At 44.2% G+C, this 26583-nt stretch overlaps 1 protein-coding gene and 1 long non-coding RNA gene across 5 annotated transcripts in view; both read left to right on the top strand.

Moving 5' to 3' along the window:
* Positions 1-648: 648 nt before the first annotated feature.
* Positions 649-8029, top strand: LOC116652781. The gene is made up of 3 exons (XR_004305993.1): positions 649-789; positions 901-972; positions 7710-8029. It is a non-coding gene; the product is annotated as an uncharacterized LOC116652781 (long non-coding RNA).
* An 8658-nt stretch (positions 8030-16687) lies between these two features.
* TMEM135 (transmembrane protein 135) overlaps positions 16688-26583 on the top strand; it is a 147786-nt gene continuing 137890 nt past the window's right edge. For 2 of the 4 annotated variants that reach the window (XM_015852397.2, XM_015852396.2), the window contains exon 1: positions 16689-16944. In XM_015852397.2, the coding sequence (XP_015707883.1) occupies positions 16804-16944 (141 nt within the window). In that variant the 5' untranslated portion in view covers positions 16689-16803. Of the gene's footprint in view, positions 16945-26583 lie in introns of all 4 variants that reach the window. The other 2 variants (XM_032442230.1, XM_015852398.2) reach the window with 2 other exon arrangements.

Below are 26583 nucleotides of genomic sequence, written 5' to 3'. Positions count from 1 at the left end.
CTCCAGGGATGGGGCACCCACAGCCTGATCCAGAGCCCAAGCCTTATGGCTTGATCTGGACAAAAGGAGGCTCAGGGGAGACCTTATCGCTCTCTAAAACTCCCTATTGTGGCAAGGTGGGTGTTGGCCTCTTCCCCAGGTAACAGCAATAGGGTTCTTACCTAAGAACCCTATTGCTGTTAATGAATGTGAATGGCCTCAAGTTGTGCCAGGGGAGGTTCATGTTGAATATTAGGAAACAATGAGGCATTGGCACAGGCTGCCCAGGAAAGTGGTGGAGTCACCATCCCTGGAGGTGTTCAAGAAATGTGTACATCTTGGTTACACTTAGGTCGTGGTGTTCCTTCGTGGGCAGCAAGAAATGAGGAGGGCACTGCTATCATTAGCTCATGGTATTTGTGTAAATCTCATAAATATGATGGTTGTAGAACTCATGAGTGATGAGAAAAAGGCTGTGGGATTGAGGGCTGTGGGACTGAACTGCGGAGTGTTAGTGGGAGAATGGATTAAGAACAGACAAATGAGGCTTGCACTCCACATAATTTACACCTGTAATAAAATCTGGTAGAGCTGGTTGTTCCTTTAGCAAAAAATATGTCATCTATTAATGAAATGTTTGTAGAGCCCCGGTTAAATGACCTGGCTGGGTGCGTGTCACTGTGCTTGCAGTGTGGGACATGTGTGGGTGCTCTGTCTCAGAGCTGTGTGTCCATCTGTGCATGGCCATGGCAATGATCTTCTTCCTCAAGTGCTGGGGATTGTGTTTTAATGGATGTTTCATGAGTGCAGGTATTTACATAGCCCTCATCACCCTGATGCTTTGCTCCAATAAAACGACTGTGGCCTTATAAAACCCTTGTGAAGCAGACAAGTTATATTATCTTAACTTTTTTAACACAGGGGCAGACGGTGCTGTGGTCCCAAGGTCGTGCAAGGAGCCTGCAGTGCAGTCAGCAGCTCAACCCGTATCTGGTGAGGGCCGTATTTACTCATAAGCATTGCTTTCTGTGACCAGCCGTGCTCAGCTGCTAATCTCAGTTGGTGATAATGGTGTGAATGCACACAGTGTACTGCAAATGTCCACTGAGCCGTTCCCAGCCCCACCGAGAGTGTGATCTACATCAGGACAGGGAATGGGCACTGGGCGTTCCATGCAGGCAAACACAAACGCAGAAGGCAGAGACTCCCATGGGAGAAGTTGTGGTCTAAATTATATAGGTAAGGAGATTGGAGGGAGGAGGATCACGGTGACCCTAAAAGCTATGAATCTTTTTCTTAGTATCATAAAATCATTTGATCTGGAAGGGACCCTTAAAGGTCATCTAGCCCAACTCCCCTGTGATGAACAGGGACACCTACAGCTTGCTCAGGTTGTTGAGAGCCCCATCCAGCCTGACCCAAAGATATGAAAACCCTTTGCACTTGCAGATTGCTGTGGCAATAAGGCACCGTAGTGGGGTAGACCAGAGCAAACCTTTGCCTAATTCCCTGGGAACAATTTGCCTGCTGCACACATTCAGCAAAGCCCTCTGCCAATAGACCCTTTGACTCAGTGGAAGGAACAGGAGGACATGTTAGAGCTGCAGTGGGATACAAATGTTTCTCAGAAGAAGAGCCCCCCCCCCCGTCCCCCCCCTTCATAAAATAATAACTACCACTATTGCTTTTTCTTTGAGAACACAAAAGTAAATATTAGGAAGTGCTACACTGCCATGTTTGCTTTGGAGAGTCTTTTGGATAATGGGAATTAGTTTTCAAAACAAGAACGCTGGCAAATCGTAGCAGAGATCTGAGTTGGAAAAAAATGGCGATTCCACTGCTTTGAACCTTGTGCATATATTAACAGTGATTAAATGTCACCACGATGAGCATGTGTATAATAGCTTCTCGAAGCAGATCAAAGTAAGAAACCTCTGGGATAGTTGGTGTAGAGATTCTTAGATTACTGGACAGTTGTGAGATTCTGGCCTGAGTCCTGCACAGCCCAAGCTGCGTTACTTCCTTGTTTATTATTTGAATATATATTTAAGAAATCTGATTTTGAGATTGTCTTCATTAAAGAATCAGCTGCTAAGAATTTCCCTATTTATTGTGGCTGCCAATAATTATATCTGGTTTTTAGTTTGAGTTATCTCCTGCTTCCAGCCTCTGGCTTTTGTTATATCTTTAGTGGCCGGGGTGAGAAGCCATTCCCAAGATCATCCCTGTGGGTAATGTCAGACCGAATTAGTCACCCTTTGGCCTTTTAGCAGTAAGCAAAAAGGACTGAAGTTCCCAAGTTTCTTACTGCAAGGTGTCTTATCCAGTGATTTAACCATGCTTTTGTTTTTAAAGGAGTGAGATTTGAGCCTGAGTTTTCATCCCTTTTGAGTCAGCTAAGACAAGCAAACAACTGCAGGGGGCAACTCACATTATAGGAATTACATGAATATAAGATATTACTTATAGTCTGTTATCCTCTTTCTATTATTGTTCTTTTCCTCTGAAGTTGTTAAGTATTTTTTCTTTGAGTATTTACTTAAGCTGCAAGCATGTTTCTTTATTATAGAACATCTCCTGTATCTCTCAGATACTTGCAGCAGGAGATCTGAGGGGATTCATAACTGAGTATTTTCAAGGCATCAGTGTTTTCCTGAAGGCTGATGTTAGAATGTGGTTTGGCTGTCCAGTAGGAGTAACACTCATGTCAGACATGCAGATCTTCATTGCTACATGAGATCAGCCTGCTTGTACATCCAAGGATGTATCATCTGCCCTTTAGACTGCAGCCTCACATTGGTAGACCCTACTGCTTGTGGGCAGACCTGAGGAAACTCAGGCACCCTCTTGATTTCTTATCAAGCGTGGATACTGCACTGGGATATTTCCTTAACCAAATTTAGATGTCTACTTATGGTCAGGTGGATTGCATTCTAAAAAGCTAGCCCAGAAGTACAGGGTCACCGGGAGATGTCTAATGGTGGCTGGCAAATGGCCACTCCTGGGACACAGAGGGAATTGACATCGCCATCCAACAGATTTATGACAAAGTTCTTGGATATGAGTGAGTGAAACAGGCAGGTTTTTAAACATGTGCAACTCTTTGAGATGTTCTGGGATATCTACTTACGTTACCACTGAAACCATAAGATTGCATTGATCGCTATTCTCTGTAACTTCTCCTGTCTACATTTTCCAAAACTCAGCCCAAATATCTGTTGGACATTTGTCACTCGCATCGTTTATTGACAGTTCCACAACTCGTAGCATTTGTGCCTTTGTCTTGGTTTATATTAAACTCCATCGTCTGTCCATTGACTTTCTCTTTTTTGCTTATAACATTCCCTTAATTCCTTCTGCATTTGTTTTCATTCAGCTCAATGTCTTCTTTCTCCCATTTATCGCTGATGTTTTTCTTAACCTTATAGTTCTAACAATGTTATTAAAGGTGTTTTCTTTAATTTTTCGCCTATACCTTTAGCTGAATTTTTAAAATCAAGGTAAATCGCTTTCATAATGGCTTTTTCTGGAATCTAGTAAAATCTTTACAATTGATTCCTGGTTACTATTCACACGTTTGTTATTCTGTACTTTGAGAGGCTGACCTTTTTAAAGCAGGAGGTATGTCTCTGTGTCGACGTGGCTGTAGCCTCCTTTAAGGTACTGCCGTGCAGCTGAGCTGTGACACATCCATACAATATCTGAATTCACATGTGTAATTCCTTGCATGCCAGCATGGGTCAATAATTGCTCCATGACCCCTGAAAGTCAATAATGTTAACTCAGTCTGCACAGAGACCTTAGACTTTGTTTTCACAGCATTGTAAACAGGAAATTTCAGTGCTGCTTAATATGCACCATTTCAAGAAACTGTTTGCATTTAAGCTATCATCAAAATGGGTGCCAGTTTTAGAGAATTTCTGAGGTTATTTGTGTGGGTGGAAATCTGAAAGGCACAGATGTATCTCACACACCATACAATGGGATACCAAGAGCAAAGCTGGCCATAACTCTCATAAGATGACAGGTGTTCATATACATTTCACTTTATCTGTCCTAGAATTTTTCATGCAAGTATTTCTCTTTCTCGTCCTAAGAATATGTAGATTTTTTTTTAACAGTTTTGCCAAAGCCCCTTTCCTCTGATAATGAAGGATTCATGTATAGAATCATTATAGGATCATGGAATGATTTGGCTTGGAAGGAACCTCAACCCCCACGTTTCATACTAGACCAGGCTGCCCAGGGCACCATCCAACCTGGCCTTGAACACCTCCAGGAATAGATGGGGCATCCACAGCCTCTCTGGGCAGCTGTTCCAGCACCTCACCACTCTCATAGTAAAGAACTTCCCCCTGAAATCTGGCCTAAAGCTTCACTTCTTCAACTTAAAACCATTTCCCCTTGTCCTGCTGTTATCCACCTTTTCAAAGAGTTGACTCCCCTCCTGTTTATAGGCTCCCATTAGGTACTGAAAGGCTGCATTGAGGTCACCCTGCAGTCTTCTTTTCTTCAGGCTGAACAAGCCCAGCTCCCTCAGCCTGTTTTTGTATGGGAGGTGCTCCAGCCCTCTGATCATCTTTGTCGCCCTCCTCTGGACCATCTCCAACAGCTTCCTGTTTCCTGTATTGGAAGCCCCAGACTTGGATGCAGTACTGCAGGTGTGGCCTCATCACAAGAGCAGAGTAGAGAGACACCATCACCTCCTTGTCCCTGGCTCTTCTGATGGAGCCCAGGATGTCGTCTGCCAGATTAGCAGAGCAAATCAGCATTTATTTGGCAAAGACATTTTCAGGATCTGGTATGACAGAAACATTTTGGCAATGTTTCTTTTTTTTGGCCAGGCTGGATGTGGCTCTGGGGAGCCTGGTTAGAAGGTTGGTGACCCTGCATGCTGCAGGGGGGTTGAAACTGGATGATCATTGTGGTCCTTTTCAACCCAGGCTATTCTATGATTCTGTGATTCTATGATACTGTGATTTGACCAAACCACCCAGGAAAGCTGTGTTGCAGAGATACAGTATGCCAGATTTCAACAAAATCTGCTCCTTTTGGGAAAATCCACCAACTGTAACTTGACCCACAGGGGAGGCAGAAATCAGCCTGAACTTTGGAATCGGTGCTGCTGTGTCCCAAAATGGCTTTCAGCTTGAGCTGCTGCTCATATTTGTGTCTGCAAGGCTCAGGGATTTGCATTTTGGCCTGAAATTTTTCACACTTGATCATGATTTATTTTATTTTATTTTATTTTATTTTATTTTATTTTATTTTATTTTATTTTATGGAAAATGATAAATAGTATTCTTAGAAAAAAATAAAATGGCTCAGAGGCCTTTTTCATGCTCAGATAACTTCAACACAGCTTGGTTTTATAACTTTGGATTTGGCAAGTGCAGAGTGCAGTCCTGAATGAGGAATGCACTTTTTTGCCTTCATTTTGGAATAGCAAATTAGTCCGAATCTTTGGAAATAATAGACTGATGGTTCATGAGGCGTTATTTAACCATGGTGGAAAATGACAGACCGAGCTCTATTTCTCCTGGAGGTCACGAGTCTTGCTTTATAAATATGGCTTAGTTTCCTTTTTGCAGCGTCATCTTTCCTGCTAAATCTGTCCCATTTTGCTTTCTCTCCGCAGCAGCAGCAGAGGTCATTTCTGCTATATTTTGTCTCCATAAGCTAGGCTGGTTGTACAACCTTCTCATATGTAAGCAGACTTCAGAAATTAAGCTGTGCTGAGGTACACAGCCCTCAGAAGAGGAGCTCAGGAGGCAGATTTGCTGATACGCTTCAGCTGTTCTGCGCTGCTCCAGCAGTACAGAAACAAGCTGCTTTAATGAATCGGTTACTGCAGGCTTAAGGTTGTTCTGTGTCACTGGAGCAGCACAGAGCTGTGAAGCATGCTGATGAATCTTGCCACAAATCTTGAAATGTCTTATTTTGCCCATTAAAAAGCCTGTGTGAGCTGATACGCTACGTTTAATTACATAACAGCAAGTATTGACTTGCAGGGCATGGCTGGTAAAAAACCATCTTTGTCATGTTAGGCAGGCAGTGGGTCATCCTCCTGGGAAAGAAATTTGACATCTGCCAGGAGTTGAAGTTAGTGAGATTTATGCTCCTTTCATAGGGTTTGTGAATATACCAAGGGCGGATGGATGCAATGCTGCAAAGCTGTCTGATAGTACCTGTTGTCTGTACTCTGATGAAGAGCAGCTCACATGCCAGCTAAGGGGCACCATGTTACACACACAGCTGCATTCAGATCCTGCTAAAATGGCAGAAGGGTTTCACCAGGCAGCAATATGTGGCTCTTCCAGCTCTGGCAGGACAGCCCAGTTTACAGTGGCACTGTTCTTCACTTTGTGGGCCATCTAAAATATAGGTCTGAGCGCAAATCAATTCCAAACTCCACTCTCCCCTGTAATTCCTTTAATTTTTGGATTTATTGATGGCTGTTTTCTTTTCAGATGGTCACAGTATACTCCCAGGTTGGGAGTCAGTATAGTTATTTCATTCAAGCATGTTATTTTTTTGCTGATATGTTTATACAGATAGTCTTCAGCATAAATGTCATGGCAGGAGGTATTTGCTTTATTCTGTTCTCTCTTCCAGTACAGTTTATCCCTCTTCACACAAACGGAGTTTCTCTTCTGTAAACCATTTCTATATGACATTCACATCTTTCTCTACCTATTCCTATATGAGTAAAGACAAACACAAACTTCATTCCAGGCTGTGAGAAGGACTGGTTTGGCAAGTCTTCGGCAAACAGATTTCCTAATTTCTATCCAAGCTGGGAAATTAATCATATAGCTTGCTGTTATACACACTCAAGGACTTTCAAAATTAACACAAATAATGGCATTCATTCTTGTCCATGAAGGCTTTGCTGCCATTTTATATTTACCTTGTATTCCTTGCCTGTGTAGGTGCAAAGCAATTGAGACCTACAAATTGCATCTGTCTCCACAAGTGGTTCTTTGTCCAAAGCACCACTTCCATGACCATTTTCTGACCTGAAATATCATTCCTCCTGACTTGCCCTGTCCCACGTGCATTTCTGCCTCCTTGGCACGGTAGGTGCAAGTTTAATTGTCAAAAAAAAATGAACTGAACAAATTGAAATAAATAGTGCTGTGATGACGAGGACGGGTGGTGTGACCACAAAAGAAAACAGATTAGCTTAGATTGGCTTCAACTGTCATGGAGCCGCACCCTTAACCTTTTCTACAGCGCTGATCACTCTGGTATTCTAGCACTGTACAGAGGTTTTGTTATCAATGGAACAAACACTGAATTTTATTCTTATTGTTACTGGGTGAAGCATTGGAGTGATCTTTCATTCCTGGGCAGTGTCATTTATATTTGGAGGCTGACAATTCATCTGATTCCCCACAGACGTATAGATGAAGTTAGAAAATAATGGTAGTTTATGTGAATTCTGTTTTTCTCAGGCATTTTTATTCCTCAGAGAGACTTCCAAGGGGCCAAATTACCATGAAAACTAGAATACCATGATATTTCAGTTCCATATGGTAAAAGTTCATGTCATTCATTATTGTTGACACTATACATATAACCCTGGGGAACTATGAAAAATATAAAAATAAAACTCCTAAAAAATGTGCATTAAAAAAAATAATAATAATCTATGAAAACTGCCCTTTAACCCAAATGTTCCCCAAGAAAATCTAAAGCCAATTATTCCCCAAATATGGAAATTTCAGGCCGCAGCTGAAACATCCAGGAGAGTTTATGAAGGCTCCATATTGCCGCTGCACCAAGACCGCCATGACAGGACAGCCACTGAAAAGGCCATTGATGCTCTCTGTGCTGCCCCACACCTTGCCTCTTCTTCCTATGCACCTGGTAGATGTAGCTGTAGTGCAACGAAGTGTGAGTTTAATCTGGTTTGGTTTTCTTTTTTTGGAAGGCTAGTTTGCCATTGAATCCAGTGTAGTCAAGACAGAAAGAGAAGGTGCTTGAGAGTACAGTTCAGAGCTGCACTGCAAGTGCTCCACTTTGCCTTGACTATCAGAAATGCTTAGGATCATAGAATCATAGAATGGCCTGGGTTGAAAAGGACTACAATAACCATATACTTTCAACCCCCTGCTATGTGCAGGGTCTCCAACCAGCAGACCAGGCTGCCCAGAGCCACATCCAGCCTGGCCTTGAATGTCTCCAGGGATGGGGCATCCACAACCTCCTTGGGCAACCTGTTCCAGTGTGTCACCACCCTCTGTGTGAGGATGTCATCTCGGTGGATGTCTGACTCATTCCTTAGCTGCTCAGGTAGCTGGGTAAAGAGAAAAGGAATTAACACAGGCTTAAGTGTAATAAGAAAGCATAGACTAATGTATTATTTATAAAAGAACCCTTGGGGTACAATGCATCACTGCAGGATCAAAAAATGTCTTAATTTCAGGCTAACTAGAGAGTCACTGTAATGCCCTTAAGGCTTGCTATGAGACTTGCACAGAAAGGGCCATGCCATGCCAATCCAGCCTCAGAATTATGAAAGGATGAACTGGGTCACAAGTCCATAATTTCAAAGAGCAAACAGAGACATCACTTCTAGAAAGGAAAAGAGAACTTTCAAAAGTCCTCCTAGGAATTGGTATTGTAAGAGATGGCCCTCGGGGAGATCTTATTTTCCTTCAGCTGGAACAAACTGGTATACCTTCATATACCTCATACCTTCTGGTATGAGGGAGCTTCTTTAAATTATTTGAGTTAATGCTCCTTTGTGGTACTGAGACTTCACCCATGGACCGTCCTTAGAGCCATATTATTAGAGGCAGCCTATTATCCCATCCAAAGCTTTATTGACTCCCCCTTCTGGGTTTTTATCTGTATAAAATCGCGTTTCTTCTTCTCAAAATATAAGGAATAAGTATTTTATCTTCAATAAAGAGAATGTAAAAGGAAGGTGCTTTCTCGGTGTGGGAGAGGGATGTAAAACGATACCATATTTGACCAGTCACATCATCTCTATGGACATGCATACTCATATGCATGCAGAACTCTGGCACTAAGTTTACTGCTCCCTATCTTCAAAGTCTTCCAATACTACAAAACACTACAATGACAGTAACATACAACAGGCTGAGAAAGGAACTCACCCAGTGAGTGGTGAAAGCCCTGTGAACAACGGTGATTCTCAACACGATGTCCACAAATCTGGACAAATAATACATGATCTACAGAACATGACTTTCAGACATTACTGATACACAGAGGCATGGGTGGCTTTTTGGGCTTAACTAACCTCAAAAAGCAAAGCCATTCCTAAGAAAGAATTTATACAGAAGTTCAAGTCTTCTGGCTGGGAACTCTGATACCAAGATGTCACTACAGCCTTTATTTACATCTAGAGCTGACAAAGAGCTGAACACTATCTGGAAGACAGTTTTGGGACAGTCAGAAGAAGAACTTGTTGCTTTAGGAGGGGAATTTATTAAGAGGCACCAAGTTAGGAGTCCAGCCTGTACTAAACTGGTTGGGATCTAAGCAGTTCTCAAAGGTTTCTCTGAAAATCCTAACTTGAAATTCATAGAAGCATCGAATCGTAGAATGGATTGGGTTGGAAGGAACTCCAAGGACCATCAAGTTTCAACCCCCTGTTAGATTTCTATCTATCCTAGAGTTAGTATGGGGGAAGTCTCTGCAGGAGACCTCTGAAAATGAGATCAGAACTGAACCATAAAACGCTGACAAAGTGCTCAGTGATGAGCCCAACATTTCATTATTTTTGTGTTTATCACATTCTTTTTTCCCTCCCACGTGCTGTTTATCTTTTATCTGCAGCTTTTATTTTGATTTGTATTTCATTATGATTTACTTTCATTTGATAGCTCTCAGTCTATTTACAGAGAACAAAAGAATGCTCAGTGTAGAACAGTAGAATAATAGTGTTTATTTTCACAATTTTGGAACGATCAAATAACTCACAAGTCACAAAGTGGAACCATGCCTGAGGTAGGTTAGGTCATCTCAAGTGTGTGGAAACAAACAGAAATATCCCATTCTTCACTATTGTTTATTATGTTTATGCCACTTGGGAGTTCTAACAATACCATATATATATAACATTTGTTCTTGCTTTCTGCACTATTCGGGTTTTTCTCAAGTATCTTTGGTGCCCCTTTTTTTTTCCAGACGTTGCTATGCTTTGGTGACTTTCTCAACTGATTTAGCAGAACTGTAAGAAATAACCCCCAGGAATGAGCCAGGAGCGCTGAAAAAGAGGTTTTGTTCTCTGAATGCTTCTGTGTTTAAAAAATGGTTCTTTTGAGAGTTGTAACTGGCTTGTTTCAACTTCTCGATTCTTTTTAATGTATGTTTAAAGCTCAGTCCAGCAGAGAGAAACCAAAAGTGTGCTGGTAATGATCGGCAGCCACACAATCCCATCAAATCAATTCTTCTAACACTTTGTCTTTGACATGAGATCCAAACTTGGATGTCTAAAGCCACATCTACCTGCTTAATCCTGCTATTCAAAGAGCTAAAAGTCATGATAGGATGCACTACCTCTTTCATTTGCAACTGCTCACATTACTGGATGTCCAGAGTCCTGCTGAAGGACGACCCAGCTTTGCAGAGTAGCCTAAAATCACAGCCATTTTGCTGGGAAACAAAGACCTGCAACATGCAATGATTCAGCATCTGTGATTTAGGCTGCTGAATTTCACTGCTGGGATGTCTAAGAGTTGGCAGCGGGAGTGATCAGAGTCCTAAGGCTATTTCAACATGAGTATTTGAAAATTAAGTCAGTGAAATTTACTGTTCATTATTCCTCTGGAAAATTCAGGCTTAAACTGAAAGCCTTTTCAATAGTGCTGAATTCCTCGAAACTATCATTGCTTTTCAAAGGAGCTCAGTTGCTTTAGAATAACTACATTTTATCTGTGGTCTTTGCAGCCCAACTTTATGGACTGACAGATTTATTACAGAAACTTTAAGTGCATTAGGACTTCAAACAGAGAAAAAATGGCTCCTTCTGAGTCTTTTCTTAGGTTCACAAAGCTATTCATGACTACGAAAAAATTCCTGCGATTGAAGCATAAATAATCTTGCAGTAATAACCTCAAATAGGATGGGAATGGCTGAGGGGACAGAGAAACAACATTTTTCACTAAAGGATTTCATCATTCATTCCACCCTGCTTTTTCTGTCTGCTTTGGGAAAGATATAACATCTGTAGGGCTGAAGAGCACAGTCAACAAGCAATTGCTGCTCCCAGCTTGCACCTGCCCTGCTTGAGGTCAGACCTCTCTGTAGCAGATGTATCTCAGAACTCACTCAAGAGGTCCAGAACTCTACTTCCCTCCTTTCCACTCATGTCCATAGGAGGGTGAGCACCATCCGCTTGTTTGAAGGCTGCTGCCCCCACCTGGCATGCAGAGGTGAAGAACGTGGAATCTGCACAGGATAGGTCATTCCTGACTGCTGGATGTGAGAAACATCACAGAGAGAGGAAGAGGACATGAGTTCAAGAGACAGCACTGTGATTGCAGGGATCATGGGCAGACATTCACTTTGGTAGCACATAATTTTTCCACCCTAAAAGATTTTATTTCCATCTGGATGGAATAGTGACATAGGCTGGCAGTAGAAGTAGGCTGCAGAGGTTTAGGAATTTTGGTTGAATGAAGGCTGAAAAACAGCCTTTATTGCCCAGCTGAAGGAGTTCTAAGCAGGTTGAGGTACCTGGAGGATGCAAGATGTTATTTCACATTCTTTCCAGAACTACTGAGAGCACTTTCTCGAAAAGCAGGAAATGAGCAAAGAAGCAGCTGCTCCTTTGGGTCTCAGTTCCCATTCTGGGCTGCTGCTGGAGTGGTATCCACATGCACTGCCTCTCATTCCTCCTGTAGTCACCCCAGTGGCTCAGTTTAGCCCTTCATGTGTCACTTCAACCAATTCTGTCACCTGATATAGAAAGAATAAATCACCATCTCCAGGAACAGCAGCACCGTAGACGAAACACAATTGAAATACAACTCTCTTGAAGCAAGAAGCATGAATGTAGCTCAGTATGTCATCTCTTGGTTTGGCCTGCAGAATCAGCGTGGTGAACACCACGGTTCTGATTTCTTGATGTAATCCTTTCTACCTCTCTAAGAAAGACTTCAACATTTACGTCTGGAAAAAATCCAGACCTGTATAAACTGGAAGACGTTATTGTGTGTATTAAAATGTTCACAGGGTATTATCCCACAACCCTTCCCATATTTGTTTTGGAAATCATTACATCTGGAAAATGGGAAAACTTCCAGTTAATTCTTTTACCTTGTAATATCAGCAAACATGAGGGGATGTTGAGATTATTCCCTGCTAAAAAAGAGAAAAAAGAACAAGTAGGATTCAGGACTGTAAGCTAAAAGGGAGTCCTTCAAGTAATACAACATGGCTTAAGTTTACCTTAGGGAAAAAAGGGTGAAAAGTGATTCTTAAAGGGCCTCTGTACTCAGCCCTGGGGAGGGTGTACCTTGAGTACTGTGTTCAGTTTTGGTTCCCTCAAAAAGACACTGAGGCCCTGGAGCATGTTTAGAGAAGGGCAGCAGAGATGTGAATGGTCTGAAGCACAGATCTTTTCCAACTTTAATGATTCTAGGATTCTGTGATTCTAATGCCGGCTCAGTGAAAGGCCACTCACTGCCATTCTAGACAAGCATGCCAAGCATTAGGGAAATCGGTTGTGTTGTGAACTTATGGTTTATGCCCACAAAGCTCACTATAGCCTTCACTTACCCTTGCATACCACTGATGGCACAAGGCTGCAGACCTTCCTCAAAGGCCTTCAGTTCTCTCCTGAAATTTACTTCTTGCAAATTTCCTGGCAATGTTCTGACAGTGCCCTAGAGAGCACACAGCTCAGCCACGTCTCTGAGATCCTCCACAGTTTACCGAGGGAAGCAGGTGTCTGACTGTGCACACAGTGTGTTCACCTGTACTGACCTGAGCTGAAAGATGCATTTATTCTCCAGCTTTCATAACAGCACAGTATTTTGCAGTGAGGATTTAACAGAACTTTATAATGGAAGCATGAGAAGTTCACATGAATGGCAAGAGAACAAGCAGAAGGACAAAATAAGAGTGGAAGAATGAGAAAAGTGGCTGCAAAGCCCTATTCTCCTTGAGTGGGCAGTTCCTGGTGGACAAGAGGAGCTGCTTACAGAAGCACAGCTCAAGAAGGCACTGAGAACTGCACAAGCAGCAGGGAAAAGCTGGATCACCTGTCCCAAGGGAGCAAACAAATACATGGCAAAAAAAGCAATCAGTTGGAAAGCACTATGAGAGAGGAGAGAGGGCAAAGCTCTGCGCTGCTTCCAAATCAAAATGGTTCCAGATTGTTCTGATGCATTAAAATGTTTGGAAGGAAGATTTCCCAGATTCTTCTGTAGTTGTAGTGTGAAGCCTTCCGTGATGTGAAGTCCCTATGAGACCTCACCTGGATTACTGCACCCAGATGTGGAGTCCTCAGTACAGGAGAGACATGGAGCTGTTGGAGTGCATAAAAAATGATGCAAGGGATGTAACATCTCTCCTACAAGGACAGGCTGAGAGAGCTGGGGCTTTTCAGCCTGGAGAAGAGAAGGCTCCAGGGAGAATGGAGAGCAGCCTTACAGTATCTAAATGGGGGCTGTGAGAAAGGAGACAGACTCTGTAGCAGAGTCTATGGGGATAGGACAAGAGGAAATGGTTTCAAACTAAAAGAGGGGAGATTTAGATCAGATATAAGGAAGAAGTTTTTTTCTAATAAGGGTAGTGTAGCAATGGCACAGGTTGCCCATAGAGGTGGTAGATGCCCTGCCCCTAGAGATACTCAAGGTCATGCTGGATGGGACTTAAACACTTAATTTAGCTGTAGGTGTCCCTGTTCATTGCAGAGGAGTTGGACACGATGAACTCTAAGAGTCTCTTTTAGCTCAAATGATTCTGTGATTCTATGGTGACTCACTGTGAGGGCAAGCAGAATTCTTCACACCTCCATCTACCATCATGGGCTGTGATCTCTGATTTCCCTTGCAGACAGCAGACTTGTTAGACACTGAAGATATTAGTAGAAAATGTTCTCAGACAGTGAGAAACATGGAAAGGTGGACAGTGCTTTTCTACATGCAGCCATTGCTACCCGGGTCATCTGTATACCAGTTAGTAACAGTATAGGTGAGCTGGAGAGCTGTAGTGCTGTCCAATAATAAAGATGTCATGCCAAAGCCTGAGAGACATAAGTGGGAGTCTGGCCCAGCTAATACTTGAAACCTGTGTTCTGTCAGCTCAGCTTCAAATTTATATATTCAGATAGAAGAGTCCAGGGCAGTGGGATGCTGCTACATTGCTCACCTGTCTGGCAGAAGACACAGAAATAGGGATATCGTAGCTGTCCTTTAATGAGGCTTACATACATCTGGCATTTTTGACTGTCTAAACTTTAATCCAATGCTGGTATATCTGATAGTGCTGAATTAATAAGGAGCTGGAGTAAGCTAAGCACTCGGAGCATTCAGTTTCCCCATCATTCATGCTGCTTAGCAATTAGCTCTCGCTTTGCCTTTGGTTTTTAGTACTACTCAGAGAAACACTCCACAGGACACCCAGATATTTATTACAAGGCAAGTCCTGAGCCACATCACCCAGCCTCACACCAAGGGAGAGATGCTCCCTGGCATGCATTTAAGTAGCTTTACAGATACAACCTGGTATTCCCATAATACAGCCTTGTCCATATGGCCAGGAGAGCTCCTGAAAGCTTCAAGAACAGAAGGAGGTAAAAGTAAAGTTCCTTAGTGCTTTTTGAATTGAAGTCAGTCTCTTCTTTTCCAAGACGCTGCTGTCCCTGTTCCAAACAAGGCTGAGCTCCCAGGACAGCCCAGCTTGAGACGGGCTGTTAGTCTTTTCCCATGCTACATCACCCCTAGGGCTTCCCAGAATAGAGGACTGCAACCCCATGGAACAGGGCCTGGAGTAAGGTCAGTGCTGTGTTGCCTTCTTCATTACTGCACAGCCAGAGCTGGCAGAGATTCCAAACCTCCTGCTCAGGTCCAAGCAGAGCTGTTGCACATGTGAACAAGGCTGGGTTTTCCTTTATCTGGAGGTGTTTTCCTGAGCTGAGCTGGACAAATCTATATCTTAGGCAACGACTGCCATTTCTGCCTGCAAATAGTTCTTCAAGCAGAGCACTGCAGAAGCAAGAAGTGATGCAGTGGGTCACTGAACCACAAAACCTGTGGATCTGCTCCAAGGGCTGCTCTGAAAGTAACATTTCCTACTTTACTGTGTTGTTGGTCCATGATGTCAGAGGCAAATGTCGGTGGGATGGTAGTAGAGGTTGAACATTCCCAACAATATTCTGTTATGTTTTGTTGCTGTGTGACAGATGGCAGCATAGGGGCAGTCTAACAAGATGGTGTCTTACATGGAAGGGCATATGGAGCAAAGGTGTGGAACTGAATTCCTCCACAAGGGAACTGGCTGATGAAATCGCCAAGCTTCTATTCATCGTATTTGGAAGGTCACGGCAATCTGGTGAAGTTCCTGCTGATTGGAAAAGGGGAAACTTAACCCCCAATTTCAAGACAGGAAAAAAAGAAAAGGAGATCCAGGGAACTACAGGACAGAGAGTCTCACCTCTGTGCTTGGCAAGGTCATGGAGCAGATCCTCCTGAAGGCCCTATTCTGTGATTGACTCCAACACCTGGATCCACATTAGACCATCCCAAATCCAAACCCAATGTCTGAGAGCATTGAATCATGTTGAATCATCAACTGACACTCCTAAATCCTTCTTCTCATGGCTGCTCTCAAGCCATTCTCCACCCAACCTGTACCTGTGCTTAAGATTGTCCCACAGAATCACAGAATGACCCGGGTTGGAAGGGACTTCAAGGATCATGTAGTTCCAAACCCCCTGCCTAGCAGGGCCACCAAACATACACCTTTACTAGATCAGGTTGACCAGGGCCCCGTCCAACCTGGTCTTGAACACCTCCAAGGATGGGGCATCCACAACCTCCCTGGGCAGCCTGTTCCAGGGCCTAACCACTCTCCTAGTAAAGAACTTCCCCCTAACATCCAACCTAAATCTTCCCTCTTTTAACTTAAAACCATTTCCCCGTGTCCTGCTATTGTCAGCCCTTTCGAAGAGTTTACTCCCGTCCTGGGAGTAATTTCCCTTCAGGTATTGAAAGGCTTCAATGAGGTCACCCTGCAACCTTCTCTTCTCTAGGCTGAACGAGCCCAACTCCCTCAGCCTGTCCTCATAGGGGAGGTGCTCCAGCCCCCTGATCATCTTCGTGGCCCTCCTCTGGACTCAGTGATGCCTGTGGATTCCTTCCCACTTGGGATATGTGATTCTGTGATCTGGCTGCAGGTTCTATGATCTGACCCTACCAGCCAAGCTTCACACAACACCTCACTCAGCCACTTTCTACACCAGCACAGAGCATTCACAAACCTCACACAAGACACCACAGGACATCCCAGCACGTCGGGCCCACAAATAACCAGCACTGCAAGCTGGGCCACATGCCAGGGCTGCAGCTGACCTGGCTGCAGAACCACTCCTGCCCCCAAGGATCGAGCCCTCAGCCATCAGCCCTCAGCCCTACCCCCGCCGTCCCGCAGCCACTCTCCCCGCCCCCCGGTGCCGCGGATTGGCTGCGGGGCTCACGCGAGCCCGGCTGGGAAGGGAGGGAGGCCGGGGGGTGGGTGGGAAGAAGCGGCCGCGTTTGCCCGCAAGTAACCCCGGCGGTAGCAGCTCCCCGCACGACCTTTCTCCCGCATCACCGGTGACGCGACGGGAGCATTAACAAGATGGCGGCGCTGAGCAAGTCCATCCCCCACAGCTGCTACGAGATCGGGCACACCTGGCACCCCCGCTGCTCCGTCGCCGTTTTGCATGTCACTCAAGGAGCGCTGGCCGAGTCCCTCCGTATCTACGGCACTCTGTACCTGGTGGGTGGGTGGATGAGGAGGGAGTCTGGGCTGTGTTTGGGGAGGGTATGGGGGTGAAATGGTGGGATCTGAGGTGTTGGGGGTATCATGGAGGGCTCTGTGGGGTGAGAGGTGTGAGGCAGGGCCTGGGGTGAGGGGTGAAGGGCATAGCTGTGGGGAGGAGATGGCGTGGGGTGGTGAGCTCGGTGAGGAGGAGGGCTCTGGGCCTATGTGTGCTATTTTCAGCATTTCCTGGTGTTACGAGGCTTGAAATAGAGAAGAATAATGTGCCCAGCAGGTTAGCGTTATGTCTTTGGCAAGCAGTGAGTGTACCATGCGCGCGGTGCTGTTGGTGGCACCTTGGGAATGGAATCGTGGTTAATCAGTGCCTTAAGATCAAGGTGGTTCCTCTGTGTAATAAAGAAATGAAGCTGAAGGCATATATTAAGGCTTAGAGGGGGTAAAGTGGTCAGGGAGTATCCTACAGGTGAGGTGTTTTGGTTTGGGTGTGCAATTAGACTCAGTTATATCATCTCCGTTGCAGCTGGCTTGTGTCCAGCAAGTTAGGGTGTAGGTAGAGGAGTTGGCATCTGTTTACATCCATCTGAGTAAACATATCCTGCAAGGTGATCTAAGCTGACAGCGCTGCAGGTATATTGCTGTCCCCACCTCCGTGTTCCGGCTATAACGGTGCTCACAGGGCTGAGCAGTGAGCACACTGCAAGTGGAGTCTGAAGCAGAGTAAAACAAGTCACTGTGTCTCCTGCTCTGTGCCAGTGCTGGTGTTATGAAGACAGAAAATGGAAGGGAAGCAGTGAGAGCGCAGCAGTACCTGCATGATTAGTTTAAGCTCTCATTGAGTGAAAATTGAGCATCAGATGACCTGCTAAGGAAGGCTGGTTGGTAGCACTGTGGACCTAAGTAGTTGTCCTGTTTGGCTGTGAATATGTTCAGGCTGGAGTGGCACAAACTGAAGTTGTCAGTGTTTGTATGAATGTACACCAGGCTGGAACAGGAAGCCAATACCAAGAACGTGTCCTCTGTTCTACCTCCCCATTTTCCTTCAGTAATTTTTCCTCTGAGACAATTTCCAGAAGCAGTTTACCATGCAGGGGCATGAGTACTTGTAGCAGCAGAGAACCTGAAGTGAGCTGTGTAGTGATCCATCAGGCTGACTAAGGATAAAGCAGCTAAGGATAAAGCAGCTCTGTAGTTAAATCAAAGTTCTCCAGCAGCCAAACCTGGTAAGTAGGTATGAGCATGAACCTATGTGACATTTCCTGCAGCTGTGGGTTTGGAGGAAAGCTCCCCTAAACCTCAATTGCTCTAAAATCTTGTCATTACCTACAGAAGGAAGAAATGTTTGCCTTCCTTTGCTCACAGAAGTGTAACTGTACTTTGTGTGGTCTTGGACTTTGAATCTGCTCAAGGAGAGCTATGATAATTCATTCACTAACCCAGAAAGAGGTTTGTCTCCTGCCTGTAGCTAGGCTGAATTTTCGGCTGCGTTAATGAATTGAATTAGCTTTAAGAGGGTTTTGATGAGCAGCAGAGCCAGCAGCAGGTGAAAATTGAAAGGGTGCAGTAGGGACTGTGGAGGGTGAAGGAGAAGCCTTGCACATTAAGTAGCTTGGCAGGGAAAGAGCAGTGCTGAATTAAGAGCCATCCCTGAAGTAATTCTTTGTTGGACTTGAAGCTGTATTTGAAAACCTTGTATTTGGAGGTGAAATACGGTGATTGCACAGCACAAACATTCTCTCCTATATTTAGATTCATGTGATAGTGTGAATTCAAGTTACTTTATCTCTGTAGTCCTGTAAGTGGATGTTCAGAGTGTTGCTGGTACTGCTTAACCCCAGTCTAACAGCACAGCACCAAGAAGCTGCATTTCTGTTGTGCTTATTTGTTCCTTTTGTTGCCACATGCTAATAACTAAGGGAAGTAGGTGAAAGAGTTTGCTCTCAAAAGCTTGTGTGGAAATGAATCAGTACGAATGGATGAGAAGACATTGCCAGAGGGTCATTCTGGGTGAGAAGGACATGTGGTTAGGGACAGTTACAGGCCAGAGTCTGAATGTCTACACCCCACATCTCTTAAAAGTTTGAGTGTTCTTCTGTTGGGAGACTGATGGAGCTGAATTTACACTGTGCTGCTGTTTGATGTGTAATGCACTGGCTTTCAGTGCATACCTTGAGGGTTGGTTTAGAAGTAGATTTTGTATCTAAGAGCAAATGTGCCTCTCTAAGTGTATACTTAGTAACCATATAGTAATTTGTAGATGTAGCCAGTGATTGAGTAGTCCTTAATCTTTTTCCTCTGTGCTTAGGTAGGTGTGAAAAGCTTTAGTAATACTGAGGGTGTTTGAGGGAAAGGCAAAACGAATTGCGGTGCTATTTTGTGGGTCTGAGTAGTTGGATTAGTTCTGTGCACTTCATTTTCAGGACGTCTCAGTAAGTACTGCTGCTCCAAGTGCTGTGGATTTGGCCACTCTCCAGAAGAGATTGGAAGACAACGTGGGTTTATGTTGTGTGTGGGATGCAGTTGTGTGTAAACACTGCTGCTTACCTGTCACTTTACCTATCTATCCATCAGTGACACACCTACAGAACCATTTGTGTCTATATTATTCCTTGAAGGCTCAGCTATTATTTATATCTGTTCTTCATTAAGTGATAGTATCACAGAATCGCACACAGAATCACAGAATGACCCGGGTTGGAAGGGACCTCAAGGATCATGTAGTTCCAAACCCCCTGCCTAGCAGGGCCACCAAACATACACATTTACTAGATCAGGTTGCCCAGGGCCCCGTCCAACCTGGTCTTAAACACCTCCAAGGACGGGGCATCCACAACCTCCCTGGGCAGCCTGTTCCAGGGCCTAACCACTCTCCTAGTAAAGAACTTCCCCCTAACATCCAACCTAGATCTTCCCTCTTTTAACTTAAAACCATTTCCCCGTGTCCTGCTATTGTCAGCCCTTTCGAAGTGTTTACTCCCCTCCTGGGAGTAAGTTCCCTTCAGGCGGCAATGAGGTCACCCCGCAACCTTCTCTTCTCTAGGCTGAACAAGCACAACTCCCTCAGCCTGTCCTCATCAGGGAGGTGCTCCAGCCCCCTGATCATCTTTGTGGCCCTCCTCTGGACCCTTTCCAAAATCTCTATGAATCTATGTATCCTTTAGGAGAAAGGATCTTCCTGGCATTCATACCGGGTGCGGTATTGTGGCATTTAGGTGGAGATATACATCTGGCTGGTGGCTTTGTTTGCTTGGAAGCACCCATGTAACTTTTAAAACCTTTTAGATCCAGAGATACCTGAATGCCAGAGCAGCCTGAAATACCTTCTTGAAAAATGTCAGCCACGTCCAACTGCTTCTCATGTGTGTCTGCACTTTAGCTCAAATGGAGCCATGTTTGGATATAAAGGTCATTTTAAAACACCATGGTGAGTTGATGTGAGCTGTGGATTCCTCTGGAGCAGTATGTCTTTCATGCAAAAAGTGTAAGTTATCAAGTCCTGAGATGATAGGTGATATTCTGACATCTTCTTACGCAATCAGAGTTAAATTAATTTTATTTTTTTCAGCCACTAACCCTCTGAAACATCATGAAAATAACCATTGAGGTTTTAGGATTAGAGACCACTTGAGTCAAGCAGCTGTATGCAGACAGGATGAGAGGCTAAGAAGGTAATAACCTGAAGAATTCAGAAATTGCAGTGTGTGTGCAGTCTCACTAATGTTTTGGATATAAAGTGGCTGTAATTAAGATTGCTTGCATTTCACAAGTGAAGTGTTCCTTTGTGTAGCTCTTCTGGGAGGCTTGCTTTTTGTGGAACATAGAATCATAGAATGTTCTGGATTGAAAAGGACCACAAAGATCATCTAGTTTCAACCCTCCCGCCATGGGCAGGGTCACAAACCACCAGATCAGGCTGCCCAGGGCCACATCCAGCGTGGATGAACAGCTCCAAATTCAACCAATAGATATTTAGTTCCAGGTCTTACATAGCTTCTTCTGCATCTTCTGTGAGCTATCCTGATTAGCAGGCCAGGATGTGATGTTTCTCTTCATTACTTATTTTGAACTACTGAATCATTAAGGTTGGAAAAAACTACTATGACTGTATAGTCCAACCATGGACCCATCCCCCCCGTGCCTACTAACCATGTCCCTCAGTGCTACATCTCCACATTATGTGAACTCTTTCAGTGATATCATCTCCACCACCTCCCTGGGCAGACTGCTCCGATACCTCCATGCTCTTTCTGAGCAGATATTTTTTCTTAATATCCAACCTGAATCTCCTCTGGTGCAACCTGAGGCCGTTACTGCCATGCTGTGCAACAGAAGAGAAACTTAGTAACTCCAGAAGAGTCAGATGTAACAGGTACTGGACGTTCATTGATTCATAACTCACCAGGAAGGTTCTGAATCACAGAATGACCTGGGTTGGAAGGGACCTTAAGGATCATGAAGTTCCAACCTCCTGCCTGGCAGGGCCACCAAACTTCCACATTTACTAGATCAGGTTGCCCAGGGCCCCATCCTACCTGGCCTTGAACACCTCCAAGGATGGGGCATCCACAACCTCCCTGGGCGGCCTGTTAAGCTTTGTTGTCATTAGTTACAGCATTTATTGAGGCTCCTGGATGAAAGGATAAAAAATGCTGAACTCCTATCTTAAAAAACAAGCAAAACAATCAACAAAGCAGCCACCTATGGATGTAGACTTGTTTCAAACTCTCAGTCTTGATCTTTGAAGAAAATTTTGCTGAAGACCTTCGTCACAAGTTGGTGGGGAAAGGGATGAAGGGTCCAGCTGTGAGTGGCTGCATTATCAGGTCTCAGCTGTCTTGGCATCTGCTGCCTTTGGTTCCCATTGATTTCATGTGGGAAGCCTGCCATTCATTACACGTGTCAGGGCAAAGTCCTCTGTTTCCTGAAGGGCTGAAGGTTTTTCATGTTTTGTTTTGTGGTTCATATTCCAGTAGATGGAAATGCTTAATCAATAATATGAGGTGATGTAACTAGATGTGATAGTAACGTTTCCTTTCATAAGATAAAAATGGTTTGATTGTTACTTTGCAATGGAGATAATTCATCTGACTTCTTGCCTGTGGGATGGCGGAGTTGTTTGTGTCCTTCCCCTTGTCATTCTCCTGACCTGGCCATCTGTCCCTGCTTAATTTAAGCCAGGCTCCCTCCTTCCTTTTACAACTTGATATGTAATTTTCCTGGCTGTACCGACACCCTATGGGATATGGCCAGAGCCCAGCCCAAGGGCAGCTGGTGCCTGCCAGCACTGCCTCTCTCCAGCCTCGCTTCTTCATAGGGAGACCTGTTTGGATTCATCCTGAGCCAAGCCTGGAGCACCAAGCACCAAACAGATGCTGCTTTATCAGTCCACATAGGCACAGATATCTGTGTTGTTTGTGCTGTGTATGGTTAGTTATTTGGAGACAGGGTGGGGTGCTTCAGAAGGCTGTTAGCACTACCCTGTAACATGCTTCTGCATATTGGGATGGGGCCCATCAAGGAATGGGATTTGTTTATGGCATGACCTGATGCTATAATCACGTGCTGGGTTATCTGATCATCTCAGCTCTGTACTGTGTTCTGAGAGACCTGCAGGTCGGTGCGTTCTTGCTTTCAGGTTCTTCTGGAAGCCACTTTAATTATGACTAAAATTAGTTTGAATGTTCCTAAAGAAGGAGCCTGGTAGCAACATCTACATTCCAGTCTGCAATCATTTTGGTCTGTTCAGGCAGCTTTTAGGACAGTCTAGTAACATTCCTGAATAAAAGTAAAATAGACCAAAACAATTGTCTGGTGAGATGCTTGTTTCAGTGGGGAAAAGTCCAAACATTTCAAAAGAATCAGTGGGGGAATTTCACTGAGGTGTTGATGCTTAAAAGTGCAAGGATGGCCTGGAGTCTGCACTGCAGTGATGGAGAGAGTTGACAGAGCAATGAGCTCAGCGCAGGCACTGGGAACCAGCAAACCTGGCAAAGGGGCTTCTGTCAAGCAGGTGTATATCTGTTCTCTGTGGCTTGAGAGTGATGCCAGAACTGAAGGTAATCAGAGAGTACCTGAATGCTCCTGTTTGTTTCTATTATTTTTTACTTGAGTGAATGATATGCAAAGTTGAAAACGTACCAAAACTAAACACAACAAAACAACCCACATCCCTAATGCTCAACATCTCTCAAGGCACAGAGGAAGGAAGTTGGAGGGCAGAGCAGGGGAACACAGTCTTCCTTGCTGTATTGCAGGAGCTGACTTATGAGATTATAAAGCTTCACTTCCATATTTCTTTTATCAGTGAAATCAGGGTGGTACCAGCTAATTGGGGAGCACGAGATCTGAACGTATTAGAGGAGTCACTGGGAACAAATTGCTGGTGTAGACAACAGTGTCTTTCGAAACATTAAAGTTACCTGAGGGCATTTTGTGATTAAGTCATTCCAGAGTGCTTAAAAATAATTTTTAAGGCAAGAGAGTAAAGTCCTTAGAAAATTCATTCAGAATTGCAAGAATGCGGAACATTAAGCGTATGTGTATTAATTAATGTATTAAAATATAGCTTTGAAATAAATCTGACATCAGTCTGAGAATCACTTGTGTGGCATGAGGCATTTTCTTAGCTGGTTTAAATGCTGAGGATTGCTTTGCTTTCAGTTTTCTCCAGAAGTCCCTAAGGAGGGGAAGCAGGGAGGTGCCAGGCCCTGCTCAGGGGACCTGATTATGGGATGGCACAGAGCTGCATTGGGGAGACTCAGTCTGGGCATTAAGAAAAATGTCTTTATGATAAGGGTGAGCAGGCAATGGAACAGGGTTGCTGGAGACGTGGTTGATATCAGTGCTCAAGAAACATAGCACAGTGCTCTCGATAATACAGTTATAGCCCTGAAGAGATCGAGCAGTTGGGCTGGATCGTCTCTAAGGGTCCATTCCCATAACTTGTGTTGTGAGGGTTTCCATAGCTTGTTAGTGACTTGCTGAGTATATATCATATAAACCACACAGCACAGCATTATTGGTAGTGTCTAAATTTGCATTTTACATTTGCCCAAGCACTCTAGATAGCTTGGGCTATCTAGATAACAAACTTAAGTTTGTTATAATGTGCTCAATTTTAGTGGCACTTGTGAAAGAATAAAGCAGAAATGATTATGCTTTTTTCCCCCAGCTTTTATCAGTCAGTGTTGCATGCTGGGCTAAGTTCATAGAATCATAGAATGGCCTGGGATGAAGAGGACCACAATGATCATCCAGATTCAACCCCCCTGCTATGTGTAGGGTTGCCAGCCTCCAGACCAGGCTGCCCAGAGCCACATCCAGCCTGGTCTTGGTTGCCTCGAGGGATGGGGCATCCATGTTCACTAAAGCTTGATGGAGATGTTTGCATTCTTAAACATAAAGTTTGTACAAACTTAAGAAGTGGTGGCTTGAAGGAGATGAACGAATAATGCTGTATTCACACAGCAGAGCTGGTGCAAGTTCTGTGTTTTTTAGCCTGCCACAGAATCTGTCAGCGTGTGTATGTTGGTCATCACTTGCATTGAGTCAAGCCAGTGCCATCTGTAGTTCATAGAATCATAGAATTGCTCAGGTTGGAAAACACCTTACAGATCATCAAGTCCAACCACAACGTAACCACACTACCCTAACTCTAAATCATATCCCTGAGTATCACATCCAAGTGGTTTTTAAACACATCCAGGGATGGTGACTCAACTTATTCAGGAGGCTTCACCTGATGATGTGCACAGTATTAAACTAATTGTCTTATTTGGAACCAGAAATGTTTTCCCTGGAAGTCAGTCTGACAGGTCTGGTTCTGTCCCAGCCTTCTTTCAGCACGTGGCTGTAGGGCAGAAGTGGCACACGACAGAAATTAGGGTGTATTTCATCACTCTGACTTCTTACCACTGTGTGGGTGTTACTTGTCTTACTGTGAATGCACAAGTTTAGCTGTCTGAGAACTGAAGTGCTGGGATCGAAGTTTTGCCCAGATCCCCATATGTTTCCTGTTTTGAATCTGGAAATATCTGTGTTTTCTGTGGACTGTGTTGATCTGTAAGGAGATCAAGACCCATAATATATGGATGCAAAGAGGGAAGCTGCAAAGTCGTGAAAGCCCTGAACATCTTCCCTGAGACAGTGCATGACTTGTTTTAAATTCCTTTTTGCTCTTGGTTGTTTGAGCATCTAGAAGAGTGTTTCTTGTAGGGCATTGAGACAAGTGAGATTTACTGGTGGGCTACTTTAGAAGCTGAGAGTGCTGAGCTGTGTGTCCCCCTCTGGAGCTGTGTATTCTTTATCTACAGAGAGCAGATCTCTTTGAGGAAGTGCTATTACCTAACTGGTGCTTCATGTTAATGACATCCACATTGGTTTATATGGTAGAGCTGGATAGAACATCAGCTATATAGTGAGCATTGATTTTTTTAGGTCTTCTGTTCCCTTTCTAGTCTCCTCCTTAGATATGTATGCTGGGTAATACTTTGATTTTACAGCTTTGTCACTTGTTTTTAAACGGATGATATGTAGCACGTAGGCAAATGAGAAGCACAAGCTGCCTTGTGCCCGCTAGTCAGAAAGCAGCACAGTCAGCATTATTTGTTAGCATCTGTGAAACTGTTCCACACTCCTTGTGATATTTCTCAGAAGAAAAAAAGGAGAGGAAAGATCACATTGTACTGCAAAGGGTTATCTTGTTATCTTTTTAGTTCCATGAAATCATGATCTCGTAGTGGTATGAAGGGTGCATTCTCCCATGTCTTGGATTGCAGGTAGATCTCAGGGTTAGGAGGAGAGGTGAGGCAGCACAAGCAGTGTGAAAGCAAAGGGAAGGAATATGGTGTCTGGGTTTTGTGCAGTGGCAAACACTCATGGCATTATAATACTGCTTTGCTCCACTCATGTTGCGGGCATGCCATGCTTTCTTACTAATGCTGGAAATCTGTAGTGGTTTGTAAGCGCGGAAGAATTTTTCTGCTGCTCTGTCTCAAAAAGAGAAGAATGGAGCTGAGAAATTATGGAGAGGAAAGAAGAGCATCAGGAGGCATGGAGCTGTTTTGGCCACTCTTGGATATGTGGTAATGAACTGTTTAGAACAGTCAGTTGACTCAGAATTGCAGTTCTTTATTGTTACAGTGAGTAACATCCCAAACTTAATCTGCCTGTGCTAAGGTTACAAAGCAGACTTCCCTTAGGTACCCAAGTCAAGGAGTCTGAGGATTCATCTGCTCCTTTTACTCAGGCTGCCGAGGCCCCATCCAACCTGGCCTTCTGCTCCATCTGTTAGCACTCTCTTCATGGGCATTGAAGCTTGCCAAGGAGGTAGCTACTGGGCTTCCTAATAGCCCTTTTGTTCCATGCTGGTATCTGTTGTTAATGTCTGGTGCTAAGCCTTCAGCGAAGCATTTGGCCTTCATCACAGTGACCTCCCAATTCGCCTGAATGGAGTTTATCCCAGTGGGAATCAGGAAATGCCATGGGCTGACAGGTTTCCGATTCTCTCTTGCCTATTTCAACTGTAAGAGTACTTTTTGTAACTGTGGAGAGCTGGAAGGGAGTATAAGGTGGTGTCTGGAAGCATCATTGGTGTTTGTTCCATGTAATTGCACCATTGATGGTGGGGGAAAAGAGAGG

This window comes from Coturnix japonica, chromosome 1, assembly GCF_001577835.2.
Source record: "Coturnix japonica isolate 7356 chromosome 1, Coturnix japonica 2.1, whole genome shotgun sequence".
Taxonomy (NCBI): Eukaryota; Metazoa; Chordata; class Aves; order Galliformes; family Phasianidae; genus Coturnix; species Coturnix japonica.
Note: the sequence above shows the minus strand (reverse complement) of the source record. Positions and strands in the feature narration are given on the sequence as shown.